Source organism: Candoia aspera, chromosome 10, assembly GCF_035149785.1.
Source record: "Candoia aspera isolate rCanAsp1 chromosome 10, rCanAsp1.hap2, whole genome shotgun sequence".
Classification (NCBI taxonomy): domain Eukaryota; kingdom Metazoa; phylum Chordata; class Lepidosauria; order Squamata; family Boidae; genus Candoia; species Candoia aspera.
In genome coordinates this window covers 4,964,105-4,979,178 of record NC_086162.1, presented here as the reverse complement: position 1 = coordinate 4,979,178, position 15,074 = coordinate 4,964,105, and the positions used below count along the sequence as shown (strand labels likewise).

At 43.9% G+C, this 15,074-nt stretch overlaps 1 protein-coding gene across 1 annotated transcript in view; it reads right to left on the bottom strand.

Moving 5' to 3' along the window:
* ADGRB2 (adhesion G protein-coupled receptor B2) overlaps positions 1 to 15,074 on the bottom strand; it is a 158,363-nt gene that overhangs the window by 83,262 nt on the left and 60,027 nt on the right. Inside the window, 1 exon segment of the mRNA XM_063312278.1 lies at positions 3,181 to 3,345. Coding sequence (XP_063168348.1) covers positions 3,181 to 3,345 — 165 coding nt within the window.

The window sequence follows — 15,074 nt, the reverse complement described above, 5'->3', positions numbered from 1 at the left end:
CCATAATAAGCACTGTCTGATTTTAAGAAGGCTGCCTACGGGGAACCTTAGTAGCCCTTTATAGAATAATGGATGCAGGCATTGCTGGAGACCGTTCCCATTTTAGTGTGCCTTGTGTTCTATGCACATGATCAAAACTGGATTCTCACCTGCATCTTGGCTATGCTTCTCACTCAACATATCAAGCAGTTCACAACTAAAACTGCTAGATTCTCACTGTCTCATTAGCTAGGCTTCTTGTAAGGGAAAAGGGATTTGGTTGCAGAATCTTGGAAGCTGGAGATACGTACTTTAGCTCCCATTTATTACTGGGCATATTAAGACAGAGCTTCCTTGATGCCTTTGATTCTTTTCTTGACTGGGAAAGCAAGGAGATTGCTATCCATTTAATAGATACGAAAGGAATGTCCATCTGTTCTTGTTCTTCAATATCTGAAAATGTCCATTCCCCTTTTCAGGGTAAGATAATTCCATTATAAGCTCCTTTCAATACTGTATTGTGCTTCCTGTCTTTTGACTTGCAGACGACCTTTTCACCAAGGCTCTGTGACTATAACAGACCTGCCCCAGAGCAACCCAATACCCAGCCAAAATCAAAACTTAGAGATCTGGATTCAAGTCCCACTTCAGATACAGACCCTTCACATAATCTGAGAAAGGAACAAGTTGAACATTCAGTCACTGGAAACAGGAAGCAACAGTGATTTGCCCTGCAGGATCAGTGAGAGTGAGCACACACACAAACACACACCCCAAATAATCTCAAAAAAGGTGAACAACAGGAGCCAAATACCCGCTGAGCTTCAGAAAGAAAGAACCTAAGGGATACTAAATAACAAATTCTGGCCATCTCCAGATCCAGCTGTCACTCTTCAGTAAAAACTGGCAAATGAAACTTGATGCTGGGAGAAGGGGAAGGGAGGGAAGGGAGGCAGAAGCAGCCCAAGGCCATCTGTCACTACTGCCTGATGACTGTCATCTTCAAACCCACTGCATTAGGACCTGTGATTTTACAAAGAGCAGCTGTTGCTCCCGACCAATTGGCAGAGTACAGGGTGGATGTTAAACATGACTTGCCAAGCTTATACCCCAGAATTTGGACAGCAGCTACCCAAGATTCTGGGGCACAGTTTCAGACTGGGTTCATAACAGCTGAGAATTGTCCAGTTTGGCCCAGGAAAGGACTCAGGATCATGAAGTCCTTTCAGACTCTTTATGTTCTTCCCATTTGCCTACAGCCCAGGTCAGCAGTCATTTTCCAGGTGTTCCTGATGCAGTGAGGAAGACGTTGGGTCCCACATCATGGCCACTCCTTAGCAGAAGGCCTTCAAAGTTGAAGTATGGCTGGGCTTCAGTCCTCATGAAAACACTTCATGGCAGAGTTGAAATCTGTCTCACTGTCCTGCCTTCAGATGTGGCATCCAGCAAAGCTTACCTGTGCTTAATACATTTTTTTTTTGGGGGGGGGCAATAGATGGGCTTTGATAGAGCCAGGGAGATTTAGGGGTTCATGGAGGGTGCAAAGTATCTAGAATTTGAAACATCTGGGGCTGAGCATGAAAGAGTTATTTTGAGTACATCGGTAAGTTCCGTACTGTCCTGAGTTTGAAATCTAGCAGTTTCAAATTCAAAAAATGTTTTCTTTCAAGTTGAAAGTGAGCAGCCCCAGTTAACTCTATTTCTATCACAAAACACTTCCAAACTAATCAAGTGAGTCTGTTTCAAACTGCAAAGCAACTTTTTGCAGCTGAAGCAACTGTCCTGAGGTCAAAACAAGGTGGTTTTGGATGTCAAACAATTCAGACTTGACATGTTTTGCATATCACTGGTCTAAACTCAACCACTGGATGTCTTTGGGCCAAGCATTTTTTGTCACACCAACTTACCTCGCACAACTGTTGTTGTTGTTGTTGTTGTGAGAACATAATAAGAGCTGGCCCCATGCTTACTTGAGCTCATTAAAGTAAAAGCTTGATAAAAGTGAAATAAAAAAATAAAGTTCTATTCATCTCCCTTCCTCGGAGAGTTTAAAATGCTTGCTCAGTTGGGCTTTCTGGATCCAACCTCTTTTTCTGCTGTTTCATCTCAGTTGCTTGCTTTGTTTTTAAAAATGCCTGCAGGCCAATCTGACAACTAGGCTCAGTAGGATTCAAAAAAAACCAACTAAATAAATCCCCTGATTTTGCTTGACTGGAGACTTCGTTCCCCTCATCAAGGTCCCTGAGATCAATGAGACAGTGGGGATGAGTTGTTCAAAAATTATTTGTTGAAATCAGCAACCTCAGACTCATCTAGGAGATATATCACCTTGGGCAGGGAAGAAGAAATGGAAAAGTTGTAGCTACAAAGCAACAGGTCTGGGAAATGGAAGTCAAATATTTATCACAGGCCCAGCCTTGGGGGGAAGGGGCAAGCAAAAATCTGCAACATGGCAGAGATGGTGTCTCAGTCAAACCCCACCCCTTTTGCATGTATGTTTGACCACAATGGTACGCCTACCATCTTGTAGGTTTTGACACACATATGCCCCCCTGGACTTCCCTGCTGGACAGTGGTTTCATACTGATGGTGTTTGCCAATTAGCTATGTTGGCGTCGTGAACATTTAACCTCTTTCCTGCTTAAAAGGGTCCCACGGACCTCACACAGATGACTATTGTTGCCCTCTCTCATGTGGGGCAAACCATGAGGTACCTATTTCGAACACTTGAGAGTGTATATCTGGTGGCAGTTCCTGAATAACACGTTTTCCCACAAATTGACTGAATGATTCCTGCTGTGAGAAATTATGAAGAGACAGAGAAAGGAACAGAAGGGAGATAGAACATAAACCATCAAAGACAGAAGGAGAGTCCATTGGCAGCCTATCTCATAAGCACCAACTTGGCCCAGTTGGGAAGAAACATTTCAAATCATTGAAAGAGATTCCACCTTCATGTTTTAGCTGTAAATGAGGGCTGAAAAGTCCTTTTGCAGTTTCCAAGATGCTGTGTTTACCCCAAGAGCCTAGCATGAGACATAACTTTCTGAAGTCTGTAATTTGTTCTTCCTCAATCTTGCTGGGTGATGTGGGGGTTGATATGCAGACCCGAACCAGTCACATCCATCTGCCATTGTGCTGGGTTCTCCTCAAGCCGTTGCCTGGTTTTCTGAAGACAGTGAATAAATATAGCTTCCTTACCTGAACATTCTGGGTTGTAACATTCCCTGGCATCAGCATGGGCGCCTTTGCACTCCGCCAAGCCATGAGCCAAGACACTGCATTTGCGGGTGCGCTGCTGAGTACCACTGGAACATGACACAGAGCACCGGCTCCAGGATCCCCAGTCCAGCCACTGGCCTTCCACTGTCACAAAGAAGCACAGGGAAAGGTCCTTTAATGAAGAATGGAGTAGGAGTGGAAATCCCATCTGTCAGTCTTCCCAGGTGTCAGTCTTCCCAGGTGGACCAAACAGGAAACATGACCAGATGAACTAATTCTACTTTTTTGTAAGGCTACATTAACAGAATCTTGCAGGTCTGAAAGTGCAATTCTCCCCTGCCTCCTTTACACCCCTTCTGAACCTCTTGCCCTTCCCACTATCCAGCTATGGGCGATGTCCTCCCTTATCTGACTGTTCCCTATGCAGCATCTCTTTGCTCCATCTCCCAAGGTCATTTCCACATACCATTACACCATCCCATCTAGCTCCCAAAGCAGGAATCCCTCATTAAGCTTCTCCTCAAACTTAACTTGAGCAGACCTTGAATGAACAAGAAGATGGACTAGATAACCAACTGTCTGATTATGCAAAGTGTCTCCCTCCAAAGAAGAACACAGCAATGCCACCCAGCAGGCACTCACAAACAACCACATCATGCGTCATGAGAAGGAAGAGGGTCAAAAGAATGGCCAAAATAACGTAAACCAGCTTTCTCAACCCATAGTACATTGTAGCCCTGGAGGTACCCAGTAGTAGTTTAGGACATAGCTTCCCTCTCCAAATAGGACAGGGAGAGACAGATGGAAATGAGGAGGGCAGAGCTACCAGTCTCCAAACAAACATACCAAGATGAGGAGAATTAGAGCACCTCAAGGGTATGTTTACAGGAGTAGGGACTGGAGCAGTCTCTGAAATGTTTGAGCATAGGAGCTAAAGTAAAATAAAAAATGTTTTAAAGTAGCTAACTCATTGTTTGGAGATATATATATATATATAGGGTTTCCCTTCACATTAAGTCCAGTCGTGTCCGACTCTAGAGGGCGGTGCTCATCTCCGTTTCAAAGCCGAAGAGCCGGCGTCTGTCCGTAGACACTTCCGTGGTCATGTGGCCGGCATGACTAAACGGAACACCGTTACCTGCCCGCCAAAGCGGTGCCTATTAATCTACTCACATTTGCATGTTTTCGAACTGCCAGGTTGGCAGGAGCTGGGACTGGCAATGGGAGCTCACCCCGTCACGCAGATTCGAACCGCCGACCTTCTGATCGGCAAGCTCAGCAGTTCAGCGGTTTAACCCGCACCGCCACCACGTCCCTCACATACATACATACATACATACATACATACATACATACATATATCTCGTATGATGAGTACATGACAAGAGAAAGGCAAATATATACACACAGTCCACACAATTGTATACAGAACTTCTGAAGAGACACAGTAATAGCTTCATAACTGGATGTCCAGTTCAGCTATCCAGGCGATTGCTTCTGGTGTTGCTTCGTGCAGATCTTCTGAGGAGCCAGGGAACGCATGTTGTGGGCAGTCTAACACAATGTGTTTAATAGTTGGCATATCGGCACCACAGTTGCAACAAGGAGAATCTTTCCAGCCCCACTGATACAGAGCAGAGGCACTCCTTCCAGTATCACATCTGATAAAAGGTAAAGGTTTCCCTTGACGTAAAGTCCAGTCGAATCCGACTCTAGGGGGCGGTGCTCATCTCCGTTTCTAAGCCTTGGAGCCGGCGTTGTCATAGACACTTCCGGGTCATGTGGCCAGCATGACGACTCGGAACGCTGTTACCTTCCCGCCGAAGCGGTACCTATTGATCTACTCACATTTGCATGTTTTCGAACTGCTAGGTTGGCAGGAGCTGGGACTAGCAACGGGAGCTCACCCCGCCGCGCGGTTTCGAACCGCCAACCTTCCGATCAGCAGCTCAGCGGTTTAACCCGCAGCGCCACCGCGTCCCTTCATCACATCTGATACTACAGGTCAATTTCGTCCAGACAGAGCGAGGCAGATTAAAGCCAGGAGGTTTGGAAGAGGGATCACTAATGACCAAGCCGTGATGTGACAACTTGGACCATTCCTCTCTCCAGACATTCTTACAGTTGAACTGGATAGATGTTAGATGTATGGCTGTTTTCCAAGCTGGCCTATGAGATTTCAATCTTGTGCTGGTCTGTGCAATATCCTGATGAATAGGAAGGGCCTTTGCTTGGAGAGAGATATGTATATGTATATGTATGTATGTGTGGTGAAAGGTCCCCTGAGCAAGCACCGAGTCATGTCTGACCCTTTGGGGGGACGCCGCTTTTGTGACGCTTTCTTGGCAGACTATAGAGCGGGGTGGTTTGCCATTGCCTTCCCCAGTCTTCTCCTTCCCCAGCAAGCCGGGTGCTCATTTTACCACCCTTGGAAGGATGGGATTTTGTGATAGACTTTAGCATCTATATCGGTCATGAGCACTGATGGCGAGCAGGAGGGGGCCCCTATCCAGGCTGTAAAGCGCATGCGTAGTACTGAGGAATTAAGCAGCCATTCAAAGAGACACAGATCAGGCCCGCCTTAGCCTTTGGGGTTTATCTGTCTGGGTTTTTCTCACGCTTATTCAGTTTGTTAGGATTCTGTTTAATGTAGCAGTAATAAACACTAGAGACCTACTCCTCGTCTCAGCGTGGTTCCTGACTGTTAGGACACCTTCCCCAGCGAGCCGGGTGCTCATTTGACTGATCTCGGAAGGATGGAGGGCTGAGTCAACCTGAGCCGGCTGCCCGAGAATCTGGCTTCCGCTGGGACCGAACTCAGGTTGCGGGGAGAGTTTCGGCTGCAATTCTGCCGCCTGCCACTCTGCACCACACAAGGCAGATGTTATGTATATATGTATATATACAGTTTATACCGTATGTGTGTATGTGTATATGTATGTATGTATGTATGTATGTGTGTGTGTGTGTATACACACATGTACATACACACACACACTGTATGTGTATACACACACACACTGTGTGTGTGTGTGTGTGTAGATAGATAGATAGATAGACAGACAGACAGACAGACAGACAGACAGACAGACAGACAGACAGTTTGGATACATATTTTTTGGGTTTGGGCCTCAGGGAAAACAGCTGCTGTGATCACAAGTTCTGTTTCAGCCCTGTTAGTTCTCACTCACTGTGTTTTATTGCATTTTTCCACCCTTCAACGTACTACAATAGATAAGTCTAATAACAGCATATCTATAAACATATCTATGTTCTTCTTGGGAGGACCTTTTGGGGGGGGTCTTTCATGGGACAAGTTTTTCAGACAAGTGCTTGATGAGATTTAAGATGTAAAAGACTGATAATTACTGATGTGAATGGAATTAGGGCTCTTGCTTAGACTTCAAAACTGGAAATATACATTGTATAAGATGAGCAGCTGATGGTGAGAGATTACAGGGAGGCTGGAACGGAACGGAAGAGAGAATAGCGGATGGATCGGTTGATGGCTTATCTTCTAAATGGCAACTCAGCCCAAGTGGGGAGAAATCTGCCAAGAAGCATTTTCAAAGTATTCAAAGAATCTCCACCTTAATGATACTCACCATAAAGGAGGCTGGGGGATTCCTTGGAATCCAGTTTCTAAGATTCTGTATTTATCCCAGACAATCTGTGTAATTCTTGCTTCCTTGATTTTGCCCAGCTGTGTGGGGCAAGGCCTTGTTAGGGAAAGGATTACTGCATGCTCCCATGCCTCTCCTTGCCACATCTTGCCATAATCCAAGGCGACAGCATTGAGCATTTGCCCACTGCTGTGTCCTATTCCTATCAGCAGCAGCCAATGGTTTGAGACAGGGAAACCCCGAAGTATCACAAGATTGGGGCGTGAGTACATTGCTCTGGAACAAGGATCCAGCAGTGCAGCCACGGGGTCAAATTTAACGTCCTCTTTGGCCCCTCTGTGGGGAAAGCAAGCAAGCTGTGGAGCAATAAGCTGCTATGGGCGGCAGAGCTATCTGCCGGAGTATCGCTATTCAGCTCTGGATAAGGAGCTGCAACAGTTAACTGTATGGCTGCTGCTTTTGCTGGCAAAAGCAGCACATTTAACGGAACAAGTTGTTCCAGATGAAGCTAGCAACAAAGCACAAGCTGACATTTCAGTTCCTGGTCCAGAGCTATACAGGGACTCTCCCATGTATTTACCTAAGCCTCCAAGTGCTATCTCCAAGCCTAACAGGGACAAAGGAGCAAAGGATGCCTTTAAGCCTGGTGATCTTAGGAAAAATATCCGAGGAGGAGGAGAATCTGGGGGAGGCTTTGAAACTGGGGGAGAAGTCTTGAAAAGACTTCCGGCTTCCAGGGAGTTGGTCTTCTAAGCCTGTTATGGCCAGTTCTAGGTTGTGTGTCCCTTGCTTGTACAGTCCTCCAATCTGTTGTCTCCAAAAACCATTATTTCTCTTGGGCTTCCTCAATTGTCCCTTTTCCTGTGTTACCTGGAAAAAGGGAAAGAAAAGCAGAGGAAAAAGTGGTAGAACTGGGGGAGATCTTTTGCAACCCAGAACTGGGAGATAAATTAGGGCCCTGGAAAGCATGATCATAATCATCACATGGGAAGGGGCATCTTAGAGAAGGTGCCTCCAGTGTATTGGTGCCCTGTGATTGTTATATTTGGCCTTCGTGTTCCAGACACAAACAGCAGTAATCCAAGCCATTGTCCTCTCCCATTCTAGCCCTCCTCTTCTATTGATGGATTCCTTCTCAGCAACACTGACCAGCTTTGAGGGTTCCATGTAAAGCATGGATTGATCACTTTTTCCCAGTAAGACAGCATTTTATTCTTTATTTTATAAATATAAAGCCATCCAGTGAGGGTCTTCAGTCATGCTCAACCTAGCTATAAATGATAGATGGTGGATTTGGTGAAGAAGTGGGCTATGTGCAAAATGATGACTCTGATGAAAGCCAACCTTAGACTAAGAAAAAGTAAACCCAGAGAAGAACAACAGCAGGGCCATGTAGCAACGATCTGGTCTGATTGTAAGGACATCATTCCTTAGACTGGCTTCCCTGCCTATCTCATCTTGCCTCACTCCCCTTACCTGCCAGGGTGTTTCCTTAATCTGGACTCCTCCGTGACTTTATACTTGCCTCTGCCCGTTCTCTAAAAAAAAGAACATGTTGATTCCTGGTGATGTCATTCTCAGCAATAGTGTGGAAGTGGTTGGTACTACCTTCTTCCAAGATGTTTTTTTTCCCCCTTCTCTGTTTAACCTAGAACCTTGATATCCCTCTGCTCATCCTCAAGACCCTGCTTAGCTTCTGAATCCAGAGAAGGTGGATGAGGTTCTGCCAGCTATTGAGAGCACCTGTTCCTAGCTAGATAAACATTCATGTTCAGTGGCAAAATCTGATCTCCCCATTAGCCAGAGACCTGGAATCCTCTCACAGCCCCAAATCCCAGGTCTAAAATCAGTAGCTAAGAAAGCAGCCTTTCCAGAAGGCCATGAGGTATCACTTGGCCTGCCTTAAGGACCTGGCAGCTCAAAAGAAATGGCTGCAAGCTGCATGTAGTCAAAGGAGCTGATGTATCCTGTACAAGCCTGGCCCGCAGTCTTCCTCTGAATAACACCTGGTATACCCAAAGGACAAGTTCAGTGCTGACTAAAATAAGGAGAAGGTAAAGTTCTGGATAGTTTCTATGAAGCAATTTACAGCAGCTGGTGAGGATGGTGGCCTCTCCTCCTTGAGGCTGTGCAAAAGCTGCTGTCTGCCCTAGTCCGCTTCTGCTACTATAGGTAGGATCCAATAAAGATGCCTCATTAAATCATAATGGGGCCTTTGAGGTGATTTAGTCCAGCCCCTTGCTCACTGCAGGATCTTCAATGAAGGATGAAACTGCAGCATTGCTGGCAGGTGGCTGTCCATCTCGTAGCTCTGCCAGCTCTCCAGGCGGGCTGTTTCACCGTTGAATGGTTCCTACGGTTGGGAAGCTTCTCTTAACGTTTAGCCCAGATCTGCATGTCTGACATTTCCACTCAAAATATAATGTTGTTCCATCTCCTTCCTGGAGGAGGTCTCCCCCGAACTTCCATTTTTCCAGGTTTAAAATATTTGGCTCCTTCAAACATTTCTTATAGAACTTAGTTTCCAACGTACTGGATGCTGTCTCTCTCAATGCAGCCTAAAATTGGCTTTTCTATTCTTTTAGCAGATGCATTACACTGCTGGCTTATATTCAGGTTATCCACTGAAGCAGTTGGATTCTCGTTGCACGTTCTGCTGCCAAGTCAGATCTCTCCCGTCTATATCTATACTAGAGTTGCAAGACCTTAATTTATCATAGTTGACTTCCCTTGAGTTGGTTTCAGCCCTGTGTCCCAGTTTATCAAAATAATCTTAATTCAGGAATGAAATGGAATATTCATTACTGGGATTTTCATTAGCATTCACAGCACTCGCTCCCACCAAACAGTTTAAATCAGTTCTAATCTTTTAATCTACTGTTGCTGTATATAATTTAGTCCAATAGTTGAGTTTGTACAATATACAAAAGGAGGCTAAAATGAACTGGGTACTTTGTGGAAGCCCAGCAATTATTTCTTTGCCTTGGTAAAGCAGATCATGGGAATGCAGCAACAACATTTTCCTAACCTGAGTTTAATAAGAGGTGTGCCAAAGTATCTGTTTAGTGTTCTAAGGAACTTTTACTCTGAAGAGAAAGCACGCTAAGCAGTAAATCTGGAGAAACAGAGTATTCAGAACAGGGAAAGAAGAGTGACAGGAAGGTATAGTTTCACTTATACAGCATATATATTTTAGGAAGAGCAGGATTGGAAAATATGACAGGTAGAAACCAAACAGAAGGCCAATATTATTGTATTTAACAATCTGAGATATGAAAACAACACACTTTTGTTAGCCAAAAGGAAGGAAGATTACTTTCCTTTTTAAGAGGACACCTGATGGTGATCGGACAACCATTCGTAGCTATCTTATGTTGATCTAAGGCTATAGTTATTTCATGCTTTACAGTTAACTGACCAGAGTTGATAGCTTGGGACAGTGTAACAATTATGGAAATAAATAAATAAAACTGTAAGTGCTCATTATGAAACCAAAATGGAAACTGGGAAATCTGTGTTAATATTATATAGTAGAAAACAAAGATAGTATCAGCCAGCTTGATTAGTGAACTTACAGCTGAAAGTGGAGAAGAGAAGATGGTTAGCTGCTTTGTTTTCATGTGCTCAGGAATAACTAAAAGTGGACGGTATGATGGAGAAGTAAAAAGGAGATTAATCTTAGGGCAATGATGAATCTAGACACAATCATGAAGGGTAAGGATATTTCTATGACAACAAAGATAAGAATAGTTAAAGCAATGATCTTTAGAGTGATAACGTATGGCTGTGAAAGCTTGACATTGAGAAAGAGGAAGAGAAAGAAAATAAACACCTTTGAATTATTGATTTGGAGATGGTTACTAGGAACACCATGGACTGCAAGAAGAACCAGGCAATCAATCCTAGAGCAAATAAAAACTGGCTGCTCTCTTGAGGTAATGATCAACAAGCAGAAACTCACATATTTTGGACATGAGTTGTGAGTAGATGATGGATAACTATCCTTGGCAAGATTGAGGGAAGCAGAAAGGGGAGGCAGATGGAGAGGATGAAGATCACCAGAAAATCCTTGGAAGAACTGTAAGTTATTGCTGAAGACGGGTTGAAATGATGAGCATTTGTCCAAAGGGTTGTCAGGAATGGAACCCAGCTTGAAGGCATTTAAGTACATTGTTAGGCGAGTATTTCACATTTTATCTCCTTCAGATAGAAGGAAGACCCAAGTTGATCCATATTGGCCTTTCCTATCTTTTATCATTTCTCCACTGATCGATTTCTGAACACTACTTTGAGGATTTCCTCTTGCAAGATAAGCTCTCTCTATTTCCCAAGTTTTAGATCTCATTGGGTGAGATCACTCAAATGGTATATGCAACCGGTATTAAGAAGAGATGGTATGTTCTTTCTCTTCTTCACCCAGGATGTCTTTCGACCACGGCAATGACACTTGGTCTGATCTCTGAAAAAAGATGAACTCTGTGGGATGATGGGTGCTGGTAGATTAGAGGCTTGGAGATTGTTTTAGGAGTCCTTGAGAAAGGCCAGGAGGTCTGTATTTCCCACTTTCTCCAGTGTGAAAAGAACATAAATTGGGAGGATGAAGAGAAGGTGGCTAATGCATCCCTATAATCAACTCAGATAAGCCAGAAGCAGAGAAAATACAAATAACGGGTTCCCTTAAGAGACTGAGGTCTGGCATTCTTCCTGCTTCTGATGCACCACCTCTAGATGTCTTAAATTGCATGCCTGTCCATACCCTGATCCTCAAACATCTCAAGGAAATGAACCTTATTGATCTCAACTGCATCTGGTGAATTTCCAGAATATTTAGGGTTAGAGCATGAATTAATGCTGACAACTGTTATTTCCACACGTTTGTCAGGTTACCTCCAGAAAATTCAACAAAAGTGAGAGGTGGCAACACCAAGCAAGTAAAGTTAGAGAAAGAAACAGGCACATACTGCAAATATAAATCAGTATGCCATAATGAACATTTTATAAAATAAGAGCAATACGTGTTAAGGATCTTCTCCCTTGTAATACTAGCTATCAAACTTCTCTCAGCTGATATTAGCACAGGGAGTTGCTCAGGCAGTGGTTCGAGGATCAGATCTCTGACAAATAAACTACTTGCAAGAGCTGAGAAAGCATTCCAGGGACTGCTAAGTCTGAAATGTGAGCCCTATTTACAGTGAAATTAAAATTCAATTCTTGCACATCTCTCTCCCTCTTGTAAGGTGCAACAGGCAGGAGGGAGGGTTACCCCTTGTGCCTTGTAATTGCAATGGACTTGTGCGGTCTCAGGCTCTTTGCTGATCTTAGCAGAACCAGCTCCCGCACTAGAACTTAGAAATCAATTGACACAAGTTTGTAAGGGATTGAAGAAGTCTGCAGAGGATTATTGGGTTTGCACATCATGCTAAGCCATGGTTTACTGAACAGCAGTTTACTGAGTAAGTCACAACTGTGCTAGGTTCACATAGCACAGCCAATGTTGCCCAACCTGTGCATCCACAAGACACATGGACTTCAAGTCCCAGAAATCTCAGCAATGAATGCAGGGGCTAGGAATTCTGGAAGTTGAGGTCCACACCACAACAAGGTACCTAGGCTGTGTGAAACCACACCCAGAGTTTCTAAATTGGAATGGATGGACACTTGGTCACAAGTAGGCAAGCATATTATGGCTTAGTTGAATCTTGCTGATAGTCTAGTAACACCCGTTAGCTAAATGAAACATGTCTTCAGCATGGCCATTTGTGATATGTAGGGAAAAGTTCCAGTTTCAATCTCCAGTTGAGTGTAGATTTGCAGTAAATTATTTATGCTCTTTCTCAAGATAATCTATTTCTATCTTAATATCAGTCGTGCAGTTCTATGCTTAATATCAGCCTCCTTTCTTCTGTCCAGAGCCAAGTAGTTCTCCTTTTCCATCAGCACCACAGCTCCTCCACAAACACAGGTCAACCTACCCCTGCAAAATGGTGACTCAGCTGTACATAAACACAGAGCCATGCCCCTGTATTTCTCTCAGCATCATGCTCAGGCGACTGAAGTGGCCCAAAATATTAATCTGAATTAATAAATGGTAGCAACAGCTTCACTAACAAGGTACAACATACAAAGCAATGTCCCAAAATTAAATCCCTGCAGGTCTTATAAATGAAGGCCAGCAAGGAACTTTCTCCAGCAATTTAGATTAGCCTTTCAAAACCCTTTGCTTTCCAGGGGTTTTGGAAGTACAATTCCCACTTAAAGAGGACAGAACATTCCTATTTCTGGAAACCTGAAATACTCTGCTTTCTCTTTCTTTTGCCATTTTCTCCTAGCTATGAAAAAATGCATTTGTATGAACACACCTTTAAAAGAGAAGAGCTTTCTCAGGCCTACCCTTTGGGGGTTTTATTGGTAAATCCAACCTTGGATGGAAAGAAAGCAGATGGATAGATAGGCTGGGTTGCCAAGGACAAAAAACAATCAGAAAAATAGCACAAAGCACAGCAAACATGCAAAGTCTTGCTTTAAGCTCTCGTAGAGAGCCAACTGACAATTTTCATTTTTCAAAATGAAATCAAAATCATGTTCTGAAGTGGCATACCTTTCAGGGAGCACAGAACAGCAAGATTTGCACAAAAAAAAAGGGGGGGAGGTCTTTCTTTTTGAAAAAAAGATGGCAAAATTAAATATTGCTTGAGTATAATTGGATGAAACATGACAACAAATGTACAGAAAAGAAACCCACTCATGCCCCACAGTCTATGGCAAGCTAGAGTGTGGTACAATTAAGCCAACTGTGCATGCAATGTTCAACAACTCTCCAGTAAAATGTATGCTCTGAAACCTCTATCAATGGATGAAGATTTATTTATTCATTTATTTATTATTCAAATTTTGCTACCGCCCATCTCCCCCTAAAGATAAACATGTTGTGGAATTAAGTCAGTGCATAGACAACACCCAAACATTATTCACATCTGCAGTCTTTTCTACTCCTGTCAAGGATTATGAAAGGGGAACAAGATGTATCCTGGGTCTGATGCACATGGAGAGACCATGCGTATTGCATGCACAGGGTCTCTGGTTCAATCTCCAGAAATGTCTGCCAGAAGAAAGTCTGGTCAATCTTTCATCATTGTTGGAACACCCTGCAGTCAAGGGTTCCTAGCCAGCATTAGCGATTTTCTATGCCCTGATCCAGAATCCCAAAGTCCCTTGATGTGACTGCCCAGCAGCAGCATCTATTAGAAGCTACAATGACATCAAAATGACATGGCTAGCGTGGCACAATTCTTCAAAGGATGCAGATCATGCACTTGCACTCTTTTGCAACGTAAGATGATCAAGTACCTAATTTGTGTGGCTGCACAACTGCATCATGTGCTCATGTTATGATCTGGCCCTCCCTTGCCCCCAACCCCTGGCCCTTCAGATGTCTATGTCCTGCAGAGATACTATCCTACCACATTTTTCTACCTGGTCTCACCTGGTGTGATGAAAGAGATTTTCTTTTCAACATTCTTTCCAAGGGGAAAAACGTTTCAGAAAAAGCCTTCCTGCAGGAGAGCATCTTCTCTTGCATCTCTCCAGCCATCTGCAGCCTCCCTGGCTTTTCATTTTCCAGTTCAGTCCAAAGGAAGAGATCGGGAGGGAACTCCTCCGGGAGGGAGTTTTCAACAGTGGTGCGGTTTTCACTCCAAAACATTGGAGAACTTCGCCCCCTCTCTTCATCTCTTAAGGCCTGCCGAGCTACCTGCCTGGTCTTCCTTTTTTTCCCAGTTCTCTTAGCGTTCAGCTGGCATGCTCAAAGCAAATGGCTACCCTCTAGCACCATCTTTATTCCCAAGAAAGCCTCTGAGCCCTCATATAGGGCCCAGAGGTATTCTTACAGAACAAAAATAGTGGGTAGCCGCAGTATAACCCTGTCTGTAGCACTGTACCCATCAGGCTTCTTTCGACTGGCTAGGCAAGAAACCGCAATAATAGATTTTCAAGGACTTGAAAGCTCTGATAAGTTGATTTATTGTAACAAAGCTGAAGAAGCCATTATGAAATAATTCCAGGGACTGCTGTGAATCAAACACAAGGGCTATTTATAGTGAAATCACGGTTCAAATGCTTGTGCCAATTTCTCCCACCCATGCAGTATAATGGGCTACACGCCTTTCTCTTTATGCCGGGGTAGATGGTTTCTATCCGTCTCAGGCTTTGGTAACAGACTGATCTGTTATCAGGATGTTTGCCTGAGACTAT